Raw genomic sequence first — 14,106 nt, 5'->3', positions numbered from 1 at the left:
CCAGCAGCGCCGCCATCGAGCCCATTTGGAACTAACAATCTTATCCCCCACTTCCAACGATTTGTCTCTTTCCCTGTTCCCTCTTGTCGCCCTGACAAGTGCTCAACGAAAATTGAAAAAAAATATCAGATGAATTCGTCGTGTGATACGTCGTGTGCCACAGAAATGGGCCAAGTGCTCATGTAGTAATTGTCGATCACTGGACATCACTTCCTCGAGGTTGTTCAGCTTCTGGTGATACATATTTGTTTTTTTCCATCAATTTTTCAACTTTTCTCTCAACGTCAACGAGGTGGAGGATTTTCCACGTTTGAGCCCACGTATTTCTCGACACACCATCCACGCCGTCGACGTAATTGTCAGCGAAATGGAGCAGAAGAGGGTGTACAAGGTCGTACTTACTGGAGGTAAGGGCAAATGTTATTTTTATTTCGGGGCCTCCCCATTCGTTATTTTATTTCTGAAGAGTTGAACGAAAATTCTGGGGAAAATGCGTCATTTATCCTTTTCTACGTCAGTAGTTTTGCTGGGACGTCATTTGGATAATCCTTTTTGGAGGGATTCTGACGTTTTTCCAATTTTATCATTATTATGATTATTTTGTTTGGGTGAATGATTTTTTCCTAAATTTTCCACGTTTTTTGGGAGCTGGAATTTTTTTTTGAGAAGTTTTAATGCTGTTCTGGTGTCAAAATTGTTGCTTTTTATGGTTTTTTGAGGACGTGATTGAAATAGTTGGTTTTGGTGGGATCCTGAGTTTTTTTTTTCAAAATTTATCATTACTTTCAGTCATTAATTCTCGTTGTTAATGAACGACTTCTTTAGAGAATCGCCACATTTTTATTTCGAGCTGAACCTTTTTTAAAGATATTTTGATTTTTGTTTGAGAGATTCACATTTTTTTCCACAGTTTAAATTCATTTTATTTATTTAATGTTTCAAATTAATTGTTTGTTATCCTTTCCCGAAGACTTTCCTATGTTTTTCATGTTCTCCTGGGACTTTTTATGGAATATTTAACTTTAAAACATTATTTACAGATTTTGTGCAATTTTTTAACAAGAATTTTCAATCGAATGATTTTGTTAGGGCATTACCTTCAACTTTGAGACAGAAACGTCTTTGAAAGGGTTCTTAATGAGTGTTGATTGGGTTTCTGGGGGTCAGACAGCAATTAAGCAAATATGAATTACTACGACATTACGAATCATTAAGAATTATCCTAGCCGTTGTAGGTCTTAAAAGTATTTATTGTGAGGATTTCTGGGGTTCTTAGGGTTGGGGAAAGGTTTCCAGGATTATTCCTGGATTATATATTTTTTCAAAAAGATTTTTATGAATTTGATGACATTTCCATTGATGGATGATCCTGTTTTTTAATTCCAATTTATGATTTTTTCGAATAGTTTATTTTAATCCTAATAGGCTATATTTGGAAGCACTAAATAAATAAATAAATAGTTTCTTTTAAAAAGCCTGAGGAAGACCTAAACTCTTCTTTATTTTGGGCCAATTATCTCCAATTTCAACGTCTTGATAACTCCACAAGCACTAATGACCTTCATTAACGTTTTCAATGATAAACTGAAATATTTTATCTTATACGAACTATTTTTAATTTCCAAACAGTTTGATTACCAAAATTTCTAAATTTAAAAGAAGAAAAATTGCGAAAAAATTAATTTTGTATGTATTTGTTGCCTAAATCTTCATGACATGTTTTCTAGAGACATCCGGGTGATAGTGGAATTATTTTTGGATTTTTTCGATCCCCCAGAAGGGGGAGGGAGTAATTATTGGATTTTAGAGAGACAGAACCACGTGCCAATCCCCAGCCGCATTTACTTTGCGTCGCGTGTCTCCACTGACGGATGTTACCGGTTTTGAAACGTGAACCGTCTTCCGGTTTCCCCCCAGGGGCTTATTTAAATGAGTAATCAATGATAAGAAAAGAAATTGCGGAGTTGATGGAAAAACTAACTCAATCGAGCTCAACATCAATATCAGATTTAAATCAGTGTGTAATTGAGAAAGTTTATCTCGGTAATGAGGGCTCCTAGGGAAAAATGTGAAGAGAAATTTATTGTAAATAATTTAATAATCTACAAAAAATGTTCTATGACATTTTCTCCTAAATTCATTGATAACCGAGATAATGATCCATTTTTGAACAACATGAATGACTTTTCATAATTCTACAGATTCGGAGTAGTCTTTCGAAAATTCTCAGTTATCTGGAAAACCACTGATTGTACAAAAAAAAGTGAAGAAACTTTTCTTATAGTTGACAAAATTCCCCACAAAAAATCTCTTCTGACATTTTCTCCTAAACCGCTTCGTTCCCTTGATAATTCCCCAGATTCCATGACAAAAAAATCTTCTGTCACAATTTAACAAGTAAGCGATAGTTTCCGGACTTCCTGTCTCAATTAATAGATAAACAATTTAATTGGATAAATTGTCAAGAAAAATCGTAACTCCACCGGGAAATTCATGCTCGTTAATCAAGTAATTTAGACATAAAAAAATTATAAATGAAAAAGACGATAAACTGCGGTGAATTTAGAATGAAAAATTCCTTGAGAATAACAGAATCGTCGACTCCGCAGAAAGTTATCCGTTCTACAGACGTAAACATTCTAACAAACGTCTCGACAGTAGTTTCCTGAAGCGCTACAACTTATCGCGTATTACGCGAAATCAGTACTTACGTGACGGATTCCTTACGACCGACGTTTATCATATATTTCCCATTTTATTACAAAAAAAAAAAAATCTCCCAGACTTCCCACTCCTCCGGATGCCACTCGCCATCTCGAGAGCCTTATCATCTGGATGATAAGGTAATTAGTGTCTCGGGGGAGCACCAACATGCGGGGATTAACCCCCAGCGACACAACAAACATTTAACTAATGATGTGAAGAAAATTCCAGACTTTCTATTTTCATAGTTTCGTTGACCACGATTATCTCACAAATAAGTGGCCCCAGGAGAAAAAGTCATGAGACATTTTTCCTGGAGAATTTTATCGGCTACAAAAAATATCTTCTGACTTTTTTTCGTAGAGTCCGTAATTTCGAAGATAATCGTGAATTTAGTGGACATGATTCAGTTATCGAAAGACGTAGAACTCGACGAAAATATCGAAATTCTCGAAGAACAATTCCAAATCACGTGAATTAATTCCGAGACCTTGAATGAATATGTTGGTGTCATTCTGCTGAGAGGAACTCAGAATGAACTCTCTAGAATCATGTGAGATATCGTTTCAAAATAAAAAAAATTTACGAGTTCCATTAAAAATCATCGATCCACTTCCTGTAACTCCCCGATAATTATCCACGACCTGGAGTTCTGACCTTGACAACGACCTTCACAACAATTATCGGTTAATGGCATGCTCATTACCTCCATAATCACTGCCCCAATGATCATCCAATAGCTCCAATAGCTATTCAACCCCGAAAAAAAAAATAATAAAAAATTGTTTCGAGGTAATTCTCAAGTGTTCCAGGCGATTACTGCGTAGTGTAGGAAACCGGTAAAATTCAGTTACATTGGTAACACGTCCATCACAATCTCATTGATAATTTACGCGCGATAAACGAGAAGCCCCGAAATAAAAAAAAAGTAACGAGAAACACAAATTCGCTACTATCTTCAGAGTCATCTCAGTAGGAAACCGCTCAAAACCGCCTGGAATTGAAGTGAATTTCGGACAGAATTAATGGCAACAATTCTTTGCATTCCCCGGTTTAAAACCGCCCACAACCGCTCGGAAAAGGCACTTGCCATTAAAATCAATGTATTATGCAGTTAATCGCAACAATGCCTCCCATTCCGCGTTCTGAAACCGCTGAAATTCCTTGGAAACCGCGCCGACCGCTTGGAGCAACCGCTTGAAAATCAAAGTTATTCTCGTTTTACATTGTAACTTTATGAAACAGTAATTAGTGGGGCCAAATGGACTGTTTTTGTCCTAAGTTGTTACTCATTTGTTTCAATTTCCTCCATCTCATCCGAAATTAATGAATTTTGTTTGATTTTTAATTCCTTTTCTTACTGTTTACAGGTCCTTGTGGGGGAAAAACCACAGGCCAAACTCGTCTCTGCACATTTTTCGAGAATATGGGATGGAAGGTGGGTAAACAATTCATTAATGATCTTAATGACGCGGTCAAAGGTTCGAAAATTAACAACTACACATTTTTTTTACTGAAGACATTTGAATGAAAAATTTGAAATTCCCTAGAAAAAAAAAATTCTGAGATTTTATTTGTGGTTCTGAGGGGATTTTCGAGAAGTTTATTTGGTGGTGAAAATTGTTGAGAATTTCCCCAGTCATTTTTCTAAGGATAATTATTACCTCTTTTGTCGTTTTGTTAAATTTATGGGATGAAATTCGAGGTTTTCATCCCTCCTGCGTTGTGGATTCGATAGAGTGGTGGTTGTCTTATTTTTCAGGTGTTCCGTGTCCCCGAGACAGCGACTGTGCTGCTCAGGTATGCTATTTAACAAATGTAACAACAGTGAAGTGAAAAATGAATTGGTAAAATGTCAGGAATTGATAGAATTCGATGATTCCTTAATTCCTTCAGTATCTCGTTAATTAATTGATCTAGAAAAAAATATTGTAGAACTTTATTTGTAGAGAATTCAATTGCCTGCAAAAATGATCTATGGTTTTTCTCTCTAAGACCCCTCGTTAACGAGATAATTAACAATCAATCAAGCACGAATCAAGCAGATTCCGAAATTGGAAGAATCCCTCGTCTTTGGCACACTTCATTAAATCCTTAATTATCTCGTTATAAACTAGATCTAGAAGAAATTACCATGAACAATTTTTTATGGGGAATGGAATTCCCCACTCATTTGTCTTGCGACATTTTTTTCTAAACCTCTTCGTTAATGAGGTAATGAGCAATTACTTAAGTCGTACAATTTCTGTCATTTTTCCAATTCACTTCAGCTATTAAAATAAAAAAAAAAATCCTTGGACCATTGTCCAATGGCCTGTCACGTTATTAAAATCAACTTTCCAACAACGAATGACGAATAAATCACTTCGATCGTCGAATGAAGTCATCAAACTCTTTCATTAGAATTTTGTTATTCAATTATTTTTTTAATTTCGAGTTGATTTAAGATTATTTTGTTAAAATTATCTCAACATTTTTTTCTGCTTTTTCTTTACATTACAGTGGTGGAATCAAGTTCTCAGATCTCACAGCAGAGGAGGGTAAGTCTCATAATCATAATTAATACAATTAACTCTTAATTTATAATGATCATAGCCCCAAAGTCATTGTTCACTAAATTTCGAGGACTCAAATCATCACAAATCGATTTCATTCCCTATTTCTTTTGCGAGTTTCACAAAAATGAATTCCAATGAATGAAATACTACCTATTTTGCCCCAATACCCTCCGTTGTGGTCGAAAATGGTAGAACCGGTGGAAACCGCCCAAAACCGCCTGATTCTTTTTTCTCGCGATTACTCTCAAACCGCTGGCTCTAAATGGCTATTTTTTCATGTTTCTCGTAAAATTAATCGAAAGGGCATTTCAAATGATAATGGGGCAAAATGGGTTCTTTTTTAATCCCCCGAATTACTCTCAATCTATTGATTGCATTGATCCACGTCTAGTCATCCACCGCAAAAAATTTTTGAGAACCAAAGAAAAAGAAAATTAAAAAATTGATTGTATTATAATTCTATTCTATGATCGTATGCATGAACTTGAAAGAATAAATTAGCTTAACAAGAAGTGTAACTTAATTCAACCGGCTGTCAAACCTCGACTGCGCAGTGAGAAATGAATTGAAGAAAGGAAAAAAAAAATTAACCGATTGTATATTTTCCACTTTAATAAATACATTAGCATACGGAATTGTCTGACGCAATAGTCCCAAGGGCTTTCAACAATTGATCGCCATGAATACTCATGAGAACGCAATAAATAAGAATTAAAATTTTCAAAAACTAAAAATAAACGGAATCGACCAATTGGTCAATCGGCCTTTTACCTGTCTAACGCAAAAAAAAAACATTTATTAGTTATTAATTATGAGGGGGAATAAATGTCATGTTTCATTGTGAAGGTAAACTATTGCTCAATATGAACTAACAACTGTTTTTGCGAAAATGCAACAGCTGTACGGGATTTGCAAAAATTCACGTGAATTATCCAACGAATCCAAGAATAACGCAGCAATAACTTTCGCCACTTTTTGTTTCCCTTTCTTTGTTCAAACGTGATGAATTAACGTGAGGGCGATTGAGGTACTTTCCACGATTCAGTGACACACCCTCGGTATCGCTGCATAAGCGAGAGTGATGAAAGCGTAGATAATTAATTTAACGAGGGATAATTGCTGCTCTTCATTCTCTGGTGGCTTTGATTACACGAAAATAAATAGTGGCGTTATGCCAGGGATATTTCAGATGCAATTGGTCTCAACAACTGCATCAGTAGTTGTATCAGACCTATTATGAACGCATAGATCATCCCTTCGAGATTGTCAATAAATTTTTAATTACAAAAATCAAAAACGTTCGACAAACTTCCTCTCATTCCCCAAAATACGTAAATTTTTGTATGAAAAAATTCTGAAGAGAACTGGGGATGACGAATATAAACGACCTCAACCGCTAATTCAGAGAATTATTCAGAAAAAAATACAAAAAAGACCAATTTCGCCCGATTATTTTACTGAAACCGCCCAAAACCGCCCGAATTAATAGTAATTTTGCGATACAATCAAGTCCCACCATTTATATCACCAAAACCGCCCGAAACCGCCAGAGACCGCCAGAAACCGCTGCGACCGCCAGTCGAACCAAAATTTTAAATATTTTTTTTTTGCGATTACCAGTGAACCGCTGGGGCAAATCGACTGTTCTTCATCTCATTGGCAGTTTACCGATCTATTAACTGGGGTCGCTAGACACCCCACATCCCCGTTGCGAAGACATTTTTCTGGCAGACGAAAAAACGAGTTCACATCGCGCAGTTATTTAGAATTCTATTTACATGCACTCGGTACTCTATTTTTTATTCCATTCGCATGTACACGTGACGGGTCAGTGCAGTGAGGTTTCTTGCAGTCAATTTCCTGGGCTTCATGTTTTATAAATCGCTCGGCACGCTTGATGAAGAGAATAAGTGATCGGCAAATTTACTTGATTTATTTAATTTATTTTTAACAGTAAAAATAAATAAAAATAACCAACAGTTGATTGACAATTGGAGGCGACACGGGATTAACGGAATGAATCACTCGTGACGAATCTTATGATACAAAACCACCAGGTGACAATAACGGTAAAAGCCAATTTCTCAATTGCTGTTGACTTTTGGAGATGCGCCAATTTATTTGACAAAATTACGTTGTTTACGCATGCTCATATCACTGCCAATTGACCTATGTGATGAAATGATTAATGAGTAATGAAAGTCCGACAAGAGAATTAATCGGTGAATTAGCTGTAAATCCACGATTGACAATGAAGAAGATCTAGAATGTCAATGAAGGAACGTCAATTCCCACAATTTTCCGGGTGATCCCAATTGATCGGTCCCGGAATTTAATCACAAATTAAAAAAAAAACTATCAATTTTGCCCCATTACTTCTCGACTTATGGCCAAAAAACGTAGAACCGCTGGAAACCGCCCAAAACCGCCGGTAATAGTTTTTCCGCGATTACTCGTAAACCCCTGGGGCTAAATCAATTTTTTTTGTTCTCTTCAATCGATTTTTTTTTTCATTTTTTATCTAGTGATGCAATGAACTACTCCTCTACCGTTTTATGATTTTTTTTTTATTGTTTATGATTGTAATCGATGAAGAGAGAGTGCGATCACGGCGTCGATTATGGAGGAAAAGTCGTACGATTGAGATTGACAGATTGAAGTTACCAAAATGTGAATATTCTGGGGATAAGAGGACACTGAGAAATTGGAGCATGACTGATGAGAGTCAAGCCAAGTGGCCGGAGCTACTCAAGGTCGGCTCTGGTGAGGGTGAGTGCCAGGGGATGGTATTTCTCATTGCATTCCAAAACCTGAATCTCCGGAGTTGGCCCTAGTGCTCAATTATTCAATCTCAACCATTTTTACATTGTTTTTTAGACGCTAATTGTTCAATAAATCCCCAGAATTATCATGCGCTGATTGTTTATTTGCCACTTCAGTTGTCAAGGCACTTGGTTCAGACGTCATTCATCATTTATTTTTGGAGCTATGATCATTGATCCTCACGTAGAGTAAACATTCATAGTTTTTTTTAAAGAGGAATGCATAAGATCATTAATTATTTTTTTTATTTTTGACAAAAATATTGGGGTCGATGCTGAGCCCGATTGAATTTTTAAAATCTAGACCGTTGGATTTACTCAAGTTCCCGAGAAAATGTGCTAAACTATTTCAAAATAGAAATCATCATCTTAAAATATACCTCGAGAACTTGAAGAGTAAACCAGGCCATCAAACTACGTTTTCAGTTTTAAATTATTTTGGCTATATGAAAAAATAGTATCAATCATCTGTTGTGATTTTTTCCTGTCAATTGGCTCCATTGCTCGGAAAACCGCCTGAAACCGCTGAAAACATTTTTTTATATCGATAAATTTTGAAAATTCATTCAGCATAGTTTTGATCTCATGCCCATACCGCTCGCAACCGCCTGATACCGCCTGAAACAACTCAGCCTCCTGAATCCCTGATCAATGATTTCCAGATTTCTCAGCGCTGGCCTGAACCCGTAAACCGCTGAAAACCGCCACAAACCGCTCATGAATATCTCTTTTCCAGCTTTCAAGTTCCAGGAGAATCTTCTGAAGACGATGATCCAGATTGAGAACACATTCTTCCAGCTGGGTGAATCGTGCAGCAGAAATTGTCTGATAATATGTGACCGAGGTGCCATGGACGCCTCCGCTTTTATCGCCAAGGACAAGTGGGACCTGATGACCTCCTCCAACGGTTGGAATAACGTGGAACTCCGTGACAACCGCTACAATCAGATCATTCACATGGTCTCGGCGGCCAATGGAGCTGAGGAATTTTACTCCACCGAAGATCACGCCTGCAGATCTGAGGGAATGGAACTCGCTCGAGAACTCGATTACAAAGCAGCCGCTGCCTGGGTTGGACATCCTTACTTCGACGTAATCGATAATTCCCAGGACTTCGAGTCGAAGATCTGTCGAATGATCGAGTGCATCTGCCAGAAATTGGGCATTGACACCGGTGATCGATTGAGGGCGAGTTCTCGCAAGGTTAAGTTCCTGGTGAAAAGCCCGCTACCGGCTGACAGCGAATTTCCGCCATTTCAGGACTTCGATGTCGTCCACAACTATCTCCAGAGCAAGACACCCAAATTACAAGCCAGATTACGCAAGCGCGGACAGAAAGGTAAGTGTTGCAGCGGTTTTCATATTTTTCAGGACATCGGTCTGGGTTGACGAAGAGCTTTGACACTTTGCGCTAAACCGCTGATGAATCATCGATGTCTCAACGAAAACCGTTGGGTATTCTGTCGAACCGCCAGAAGTTTAGTCAATATAAAGACGACCGTTCAATTGGTGTTATCGCATTACTAGCATAATCGTGATGAACCGCCGGGTTCCGGTCAAAACCGCTGCTGAACCGCCAGACTTTTCGTTGATGTAAACACTTGCTATCAGTTGGTGAAGTTGAATTACCAAGAAATTCGCGATGAACCGCTGGGTTTGCCGTCAAAACCGCTGGTGAACCGCCAGCTTTTGAGTAACAAATCGCCGTAGGAAGTTTTTTTAGGTCAAAAAACAGATGAAAAACATGAATTTTAACGAAACCGCCCAGTTTTTCGTGAAAACCGCCCGTTTTTAAGTCGGTGAAAACTATTTGAGTTGATTTTGCGGCGGTTTAGACAGATTATTGGGGAAATGGAGGATTTTATGAGGTTTTTTTCTTTCAATTTAAGGTCATTGGTCGTATATTCACACATTGAGGAGACCAAAAATGTGTGGACAAGTCGTTGAAGTGAAGACCCAGCTGACGCACAGGGACTATTTAAACATGCTTGCGCAACGCGACGATTCGCACTTCACAATATTCAAACGTCGTCGATGCTTTCTCATCAATAATCAGTATTTTCAGCTGGATATCTACAGGGAGCCCGGACATCCAAGGTGTGGAATTTCTCTTATCGTTATTACTTATCAATTTGATCTAAACAATCAAGCGGATCAGATATCAACCTGAACAAAGAGAGATTAGTTCATCACGCTTGAATAAATTATAATAAAAAAAATGGCGATGCAACTGCTTCACAAAGGCGCCATTCTGTAGATCGAAAAGTTTATCCACGAAAATTGTGCTCGATAAAACCGCCGCGAACCGCCCAAAACCGTCAGCGGTGGCAGCTGGTCATGAAAACCGTTTCCAACTTAGATAAGACTAAACGTCTTTTTTACTGTGTCATTTGATCGAAAGATTGCAATAAAACCGCCAGTAACCGCCCAAACACGCCTGACGACCGGTCGGCGTGACAACCAGTTCAAGGTTAGTCACATATAAAGGCCCCGTTGTGGCGTCAGGCGATTTTTGCAGCAGAACCGCCAGAAACCGCTCAAAACCGCTGACCAGCACCGCTCGGTGGGAAAATCGTTTTTCGGGGGTAACTTATGAACCGCTAGGGCGAAATGGATGATTGTTTTTTTAATCCCTCGGAGATTTTCTGATCTACAGAATGGGACGGGCTGCATCGATCAATCGATTCTGATTTTCGATATATTCTTGAAAAATGAAGTTTTTTTCATTTTGAATTGATTTCTCGGCTTTAATTTTCTTTCTTGGTGCTTTAAATTGCTGGGAATTGTGGAATTAATGGTTTTGGGGAATGGTAATAGGTGTAGGGGCTTGATGCTCTTGGAGACTTACACAGCCCTAGCTGGTGAAGAACTAAAGAACATTCTTCCGAGTTTTCTATCGATCGAGAAAGATGTCACTGGCAATCCGGACTACAGTATGTTCAATCTCAGTCTCAGGGAGGAGTGGAATACCACTGGCAGCAAGTACTCCTATTTACACAGTAAGTAGATCAATATTGCAGATAATAGTCGCCATATCATCCCCTCCTTCGTCCATCAATTAAAAAAAAATCCTCATTCTGATGGTTTCCGGAAGCCAAATTGACATCAGTCCAGAGATCAAACAAATTACAATCGATTTAAAGCAAAGGGCCAATTAGTTCGACCTCTTTATCGATCGATTATCGATCGAACAACTTTGTTCGGGAAAAAATGGCGCCCTAATGATTTTTTTTTTAGTCTTGAAAGAGATTTTTCGATTGGGATCATTGTCGATCTTTCGATTGTGGCCACTATCGACCCCATCGCATGCCCCTAATGACAGTAGTTTTCATTTCTGCGAATTTTGAATGAAACAAATGGAGATGATTCATTTTTCCAGGCGCAATCAACGGTGCACTGAGGGTAGATTTTACAAACAACCAATGCAACACCAAGGACGACAACAAATTACACCAGATTAATGGAATTAATCAGTTGAATGGTGATAAGGGAGTGAATGGTGATAAAAATGGTTATGACAGGAAAAATGGTGTTGAAAATGGGTTTAACGGGATTAAACACAACGGGGTTTGTTCGACGAAAAAAATTGATAAGAGTGTCAACGGTGATTGCAAAAATGCGCTCAATAATCGATTGAAAATATGAGGGGGAAGATCGCAGGAGAATTTTTAAAGATCGAGAGAGAGAGAGATTCAGTTGTTGAGGAGTGGTAACTCAGCGAGGAATTTTTTAAATATATTTTTTATGATTATTTTCAAGGTCGAAAGAGTTTATTAGAAATTTCCAACTTTATTTGATTATTTGATAAGAGTTTTTGAAACGATTTATACGTATTTTTTGAAAAATTTTTGACTTTCTTTTACGTTTGTCTCCTGTCGTGGAAATGTGTCTGCGATAGTTTCTCACTTATCTCGAAAACTGTTGACCCTACGAGAAAATGTCATGAGACCTTTTTTGTAGAGGATGAAATTTTCCGGAATAAATTACTTAACAATTTTCTCACTAGAATCAGTAGTTTCGGTGATAATCACGATAGAAAATTTGAAAAGATTAAATTCTTACGTTTTACCACTTCGCAACAGACTTATTCATTAAATTCATCATCAAATTGTCTCATTACATTAATTAAAAATTAAATGTTGATAAAACACGTAGTTATTTAAATTTTAGAGATGATGACTAGTGGTAGAATCACGTAGACATTCATTTTGACGATTGAAATCGATGTAAAGAATTTATTTTTCAGTTATTGTTTTTTGAGAGAAAAATCGTTAGTTAAATTGTACTTAATGCTAAAGTATTTTCTTCGACCCTTGAATCACACGTAATTAAGTCACTTCAGAGTTTGCCGGAAGTATTTGACAAGGGGAAGTATCCGTTTTACCGAAAAAATCTAAATGTGATAAAAAAAACAAGAAAAATAGAAAAAAAATACTGAATTTAACGTTTCAAAGAGAATAAATAGATTCATCACGATATTTATTATCAGATCACGTCATTCACATGAAATTACGATGATGCCCGTCATTTGTGTGGTTGATGAGTCATGATTGGTCAGATCATCAATTGATTCTTTGAATTACTCAATAGAATTTTAAAAAATTGGGAATTTCTCGCTTGTGAATTGTGCATTCGTGAAATTAATGGACATAGGGAGAATTGAGATGGTTGTCCTAATTGACACTGTTGTAGAGATCATTTATGATTCACTTGAAGTGAATGGAAAATTATTAAACAGAAACACTGGTTGTTTTTTCACTGAATACGGTGGATCTAGAGGTCGGTGAATGGCCCTGACACTTGAGAATAACTTCAAATGCATGGCAAATACGGGGAAAACCCTTAATTGGGGGGATTTACGAGAAAATGTGATAAGATATTTTTTGTCAGAAATTTAATTTCCTACAAAAGTGTTTTTATCACTTTTATCTGTAAGGCCAAGCATTAACGAGATAATTAACTATCTATCAGGAGAAACTGACGAAATTTGGGAAATCAGTTCAACACGACTTGATTATTTCGTCGTTCATTATCTCGTTACTGAATTGATTTACGCAAAAATGTGATAAGAACTTTTTTCTAGAGAATGTAGTTTTCTACAAAAAAGTCGTATGATATTTTTCTCTAATCTGATAATCGTGCGAGATAATAGGCATTTGACAGGGACAAACACGACTTCCTTAATTTCCTCTTAAGAAGTTATACCTCATTCAAGTTATTTTCCCAATTTTTATAAAATTTTATCTCATTTCTATAAATTTTCTCTTACGACAGTGACAATAAACAATTCAATACTATCAACAATTGATCGCAAATACGAATTCATCATTATGAAATTATTTTTGCTACTGAATTCTCATTTATAAAAAAAATTCGTTAGAAAAATTGACAAAAAAACGAAAAAAAAAATCGGGGTGAATTCTCACGGACGCACGATGCAATTCTTTAATTTCCCCTGCCCCACTGTAATAATTATTTATTGTAGATAATAACGAGAGTCAAGAATTTTAGACGTGAGAGAAAAAAAAATCATGAAAAATTGGGTAAGAAATTATCAGTAGCCATTGGTTGTACTTAATTAATGGACATGTACCTAATGAATTTTCAAAAAGTATGAAAAATCTCGAATCTCCTCTAATGAATTAATCATTTAATTAATAATTAAACTATCAATTGTTTAACTGATTTTTCAATCGTAATTTACCGAATTATTTAAGAAAAACGCGTTTGAAAACCTCTGGAAATAATCGAGATAAAGTGCCTGCGAGAATATTCGAATGCATAAACAATATAACAAAAAAATAATGAATAAACAATTTCAGATATATTTTCAATGATGAATGCTATAAGAATGATAATGTAACTTGCAATTATTTAATGAAAAAATGAAAGATGATGATTTCGTCGCTATTTGACGTTGTACCTAAGATTTTAAGAATAAAATATCCTTCGTCTGCCATTCGTCCAGTTATTTTCCTGGATAAATACCTAAACAATTGTATAATTATTTCTCAGGTAAAAAT

At 36.6% G+C, this 14,106-nt stretch overlaps 1 protein-coding gene across 3 annotated transcripts; it reads left to right on the top strand.

The window, feature by feature from the left end:
• Positions 1-64: 64 nt before the first annotated feature.
• On the top strand, positions 65-14,040 carry Ttd14 (TRPL translocation defect 14). Of its 3 annotated transcripts, XM_064127576.1 has the most exons (9): positions 65-407; positions 4,074-4,141; positions 4,466-4,503; positions 5,206-5,243; positions 7,857-8,030; positions 8,820-9,422; positions 9,973-10,180; positions 10,901-11,082; positions 11,463-14,040. In XM_064127576.1, the coding sequence occupies exons 1-9, from the start codon at positions 368-370 to the stop codon at positions 11,726-11,728; spliced, it is 1,617 nt and encodes a 538-aa protein (XP_063983646.1). In that variant the 5' UTR covers positions 65-367; the 3' UTR covers positions 11,729-14,040. The 3 variants fall into 3 exon arrangements, with proteins under 3 accessions (XP_063983646.1, XP_063983647.1, XP_063983648.1); XM_064127577.1 differs by lacking the exon at positions 7,857-8,030 and having other exon boundaries at positions 66-407; XM_064127578.1 differs by lacking the exons at positions 4,466-4,503; positions 7,857-8,030 and having other exon boundaries at positions 346-407.
• Positions 14,041-14,106: the final 66 nt, after the last annotated feature.

The sequence above is a fragment of the Diachasmimorpha longicaudata genome, chromosome 9, assembly GCF_034640455.1.
Source record: "Diachasmimorpha longicaudata isolate KC_UGA_2023 chromosome 9, iyDiaLong2, whole genome shotgun sequence".
Classification (NCBI taxonomy): Eukaryota; Metazoa; Arthropoda; class Insecta; order Hymenoptera; family Braconidae; genus Diachasmimorpha; species Diachasmimorpha longicaudata.
The sequence above is the reverse complement of the archived record's forward strand: the minus strand, read 5'-3'. Positions and strand labels throughout refer to the sequence as shown.

Coding starts and splice junctions, on each gene's coding strand:
- Ttd14 (XM_064127576.1), top strand. CDS start 368: ATGGAGCAGAAGAGGGTGTACAAGGTCGTACTTACTGGAG. Junction 408..4,073: donor CAAGGTCGTACTTACTGGAG/GTAAGGGCAAAT, acceptor TACTGTTTACAG/GTCCTTGTGGGGGAAAAACC. Junction 11,083..11,462: donor CAAGTACTCCTATTTACACA/GTAAGTAGATCA, acceptor TCATTTTTCCAG/GCGCAATCAACGGTGCACTG.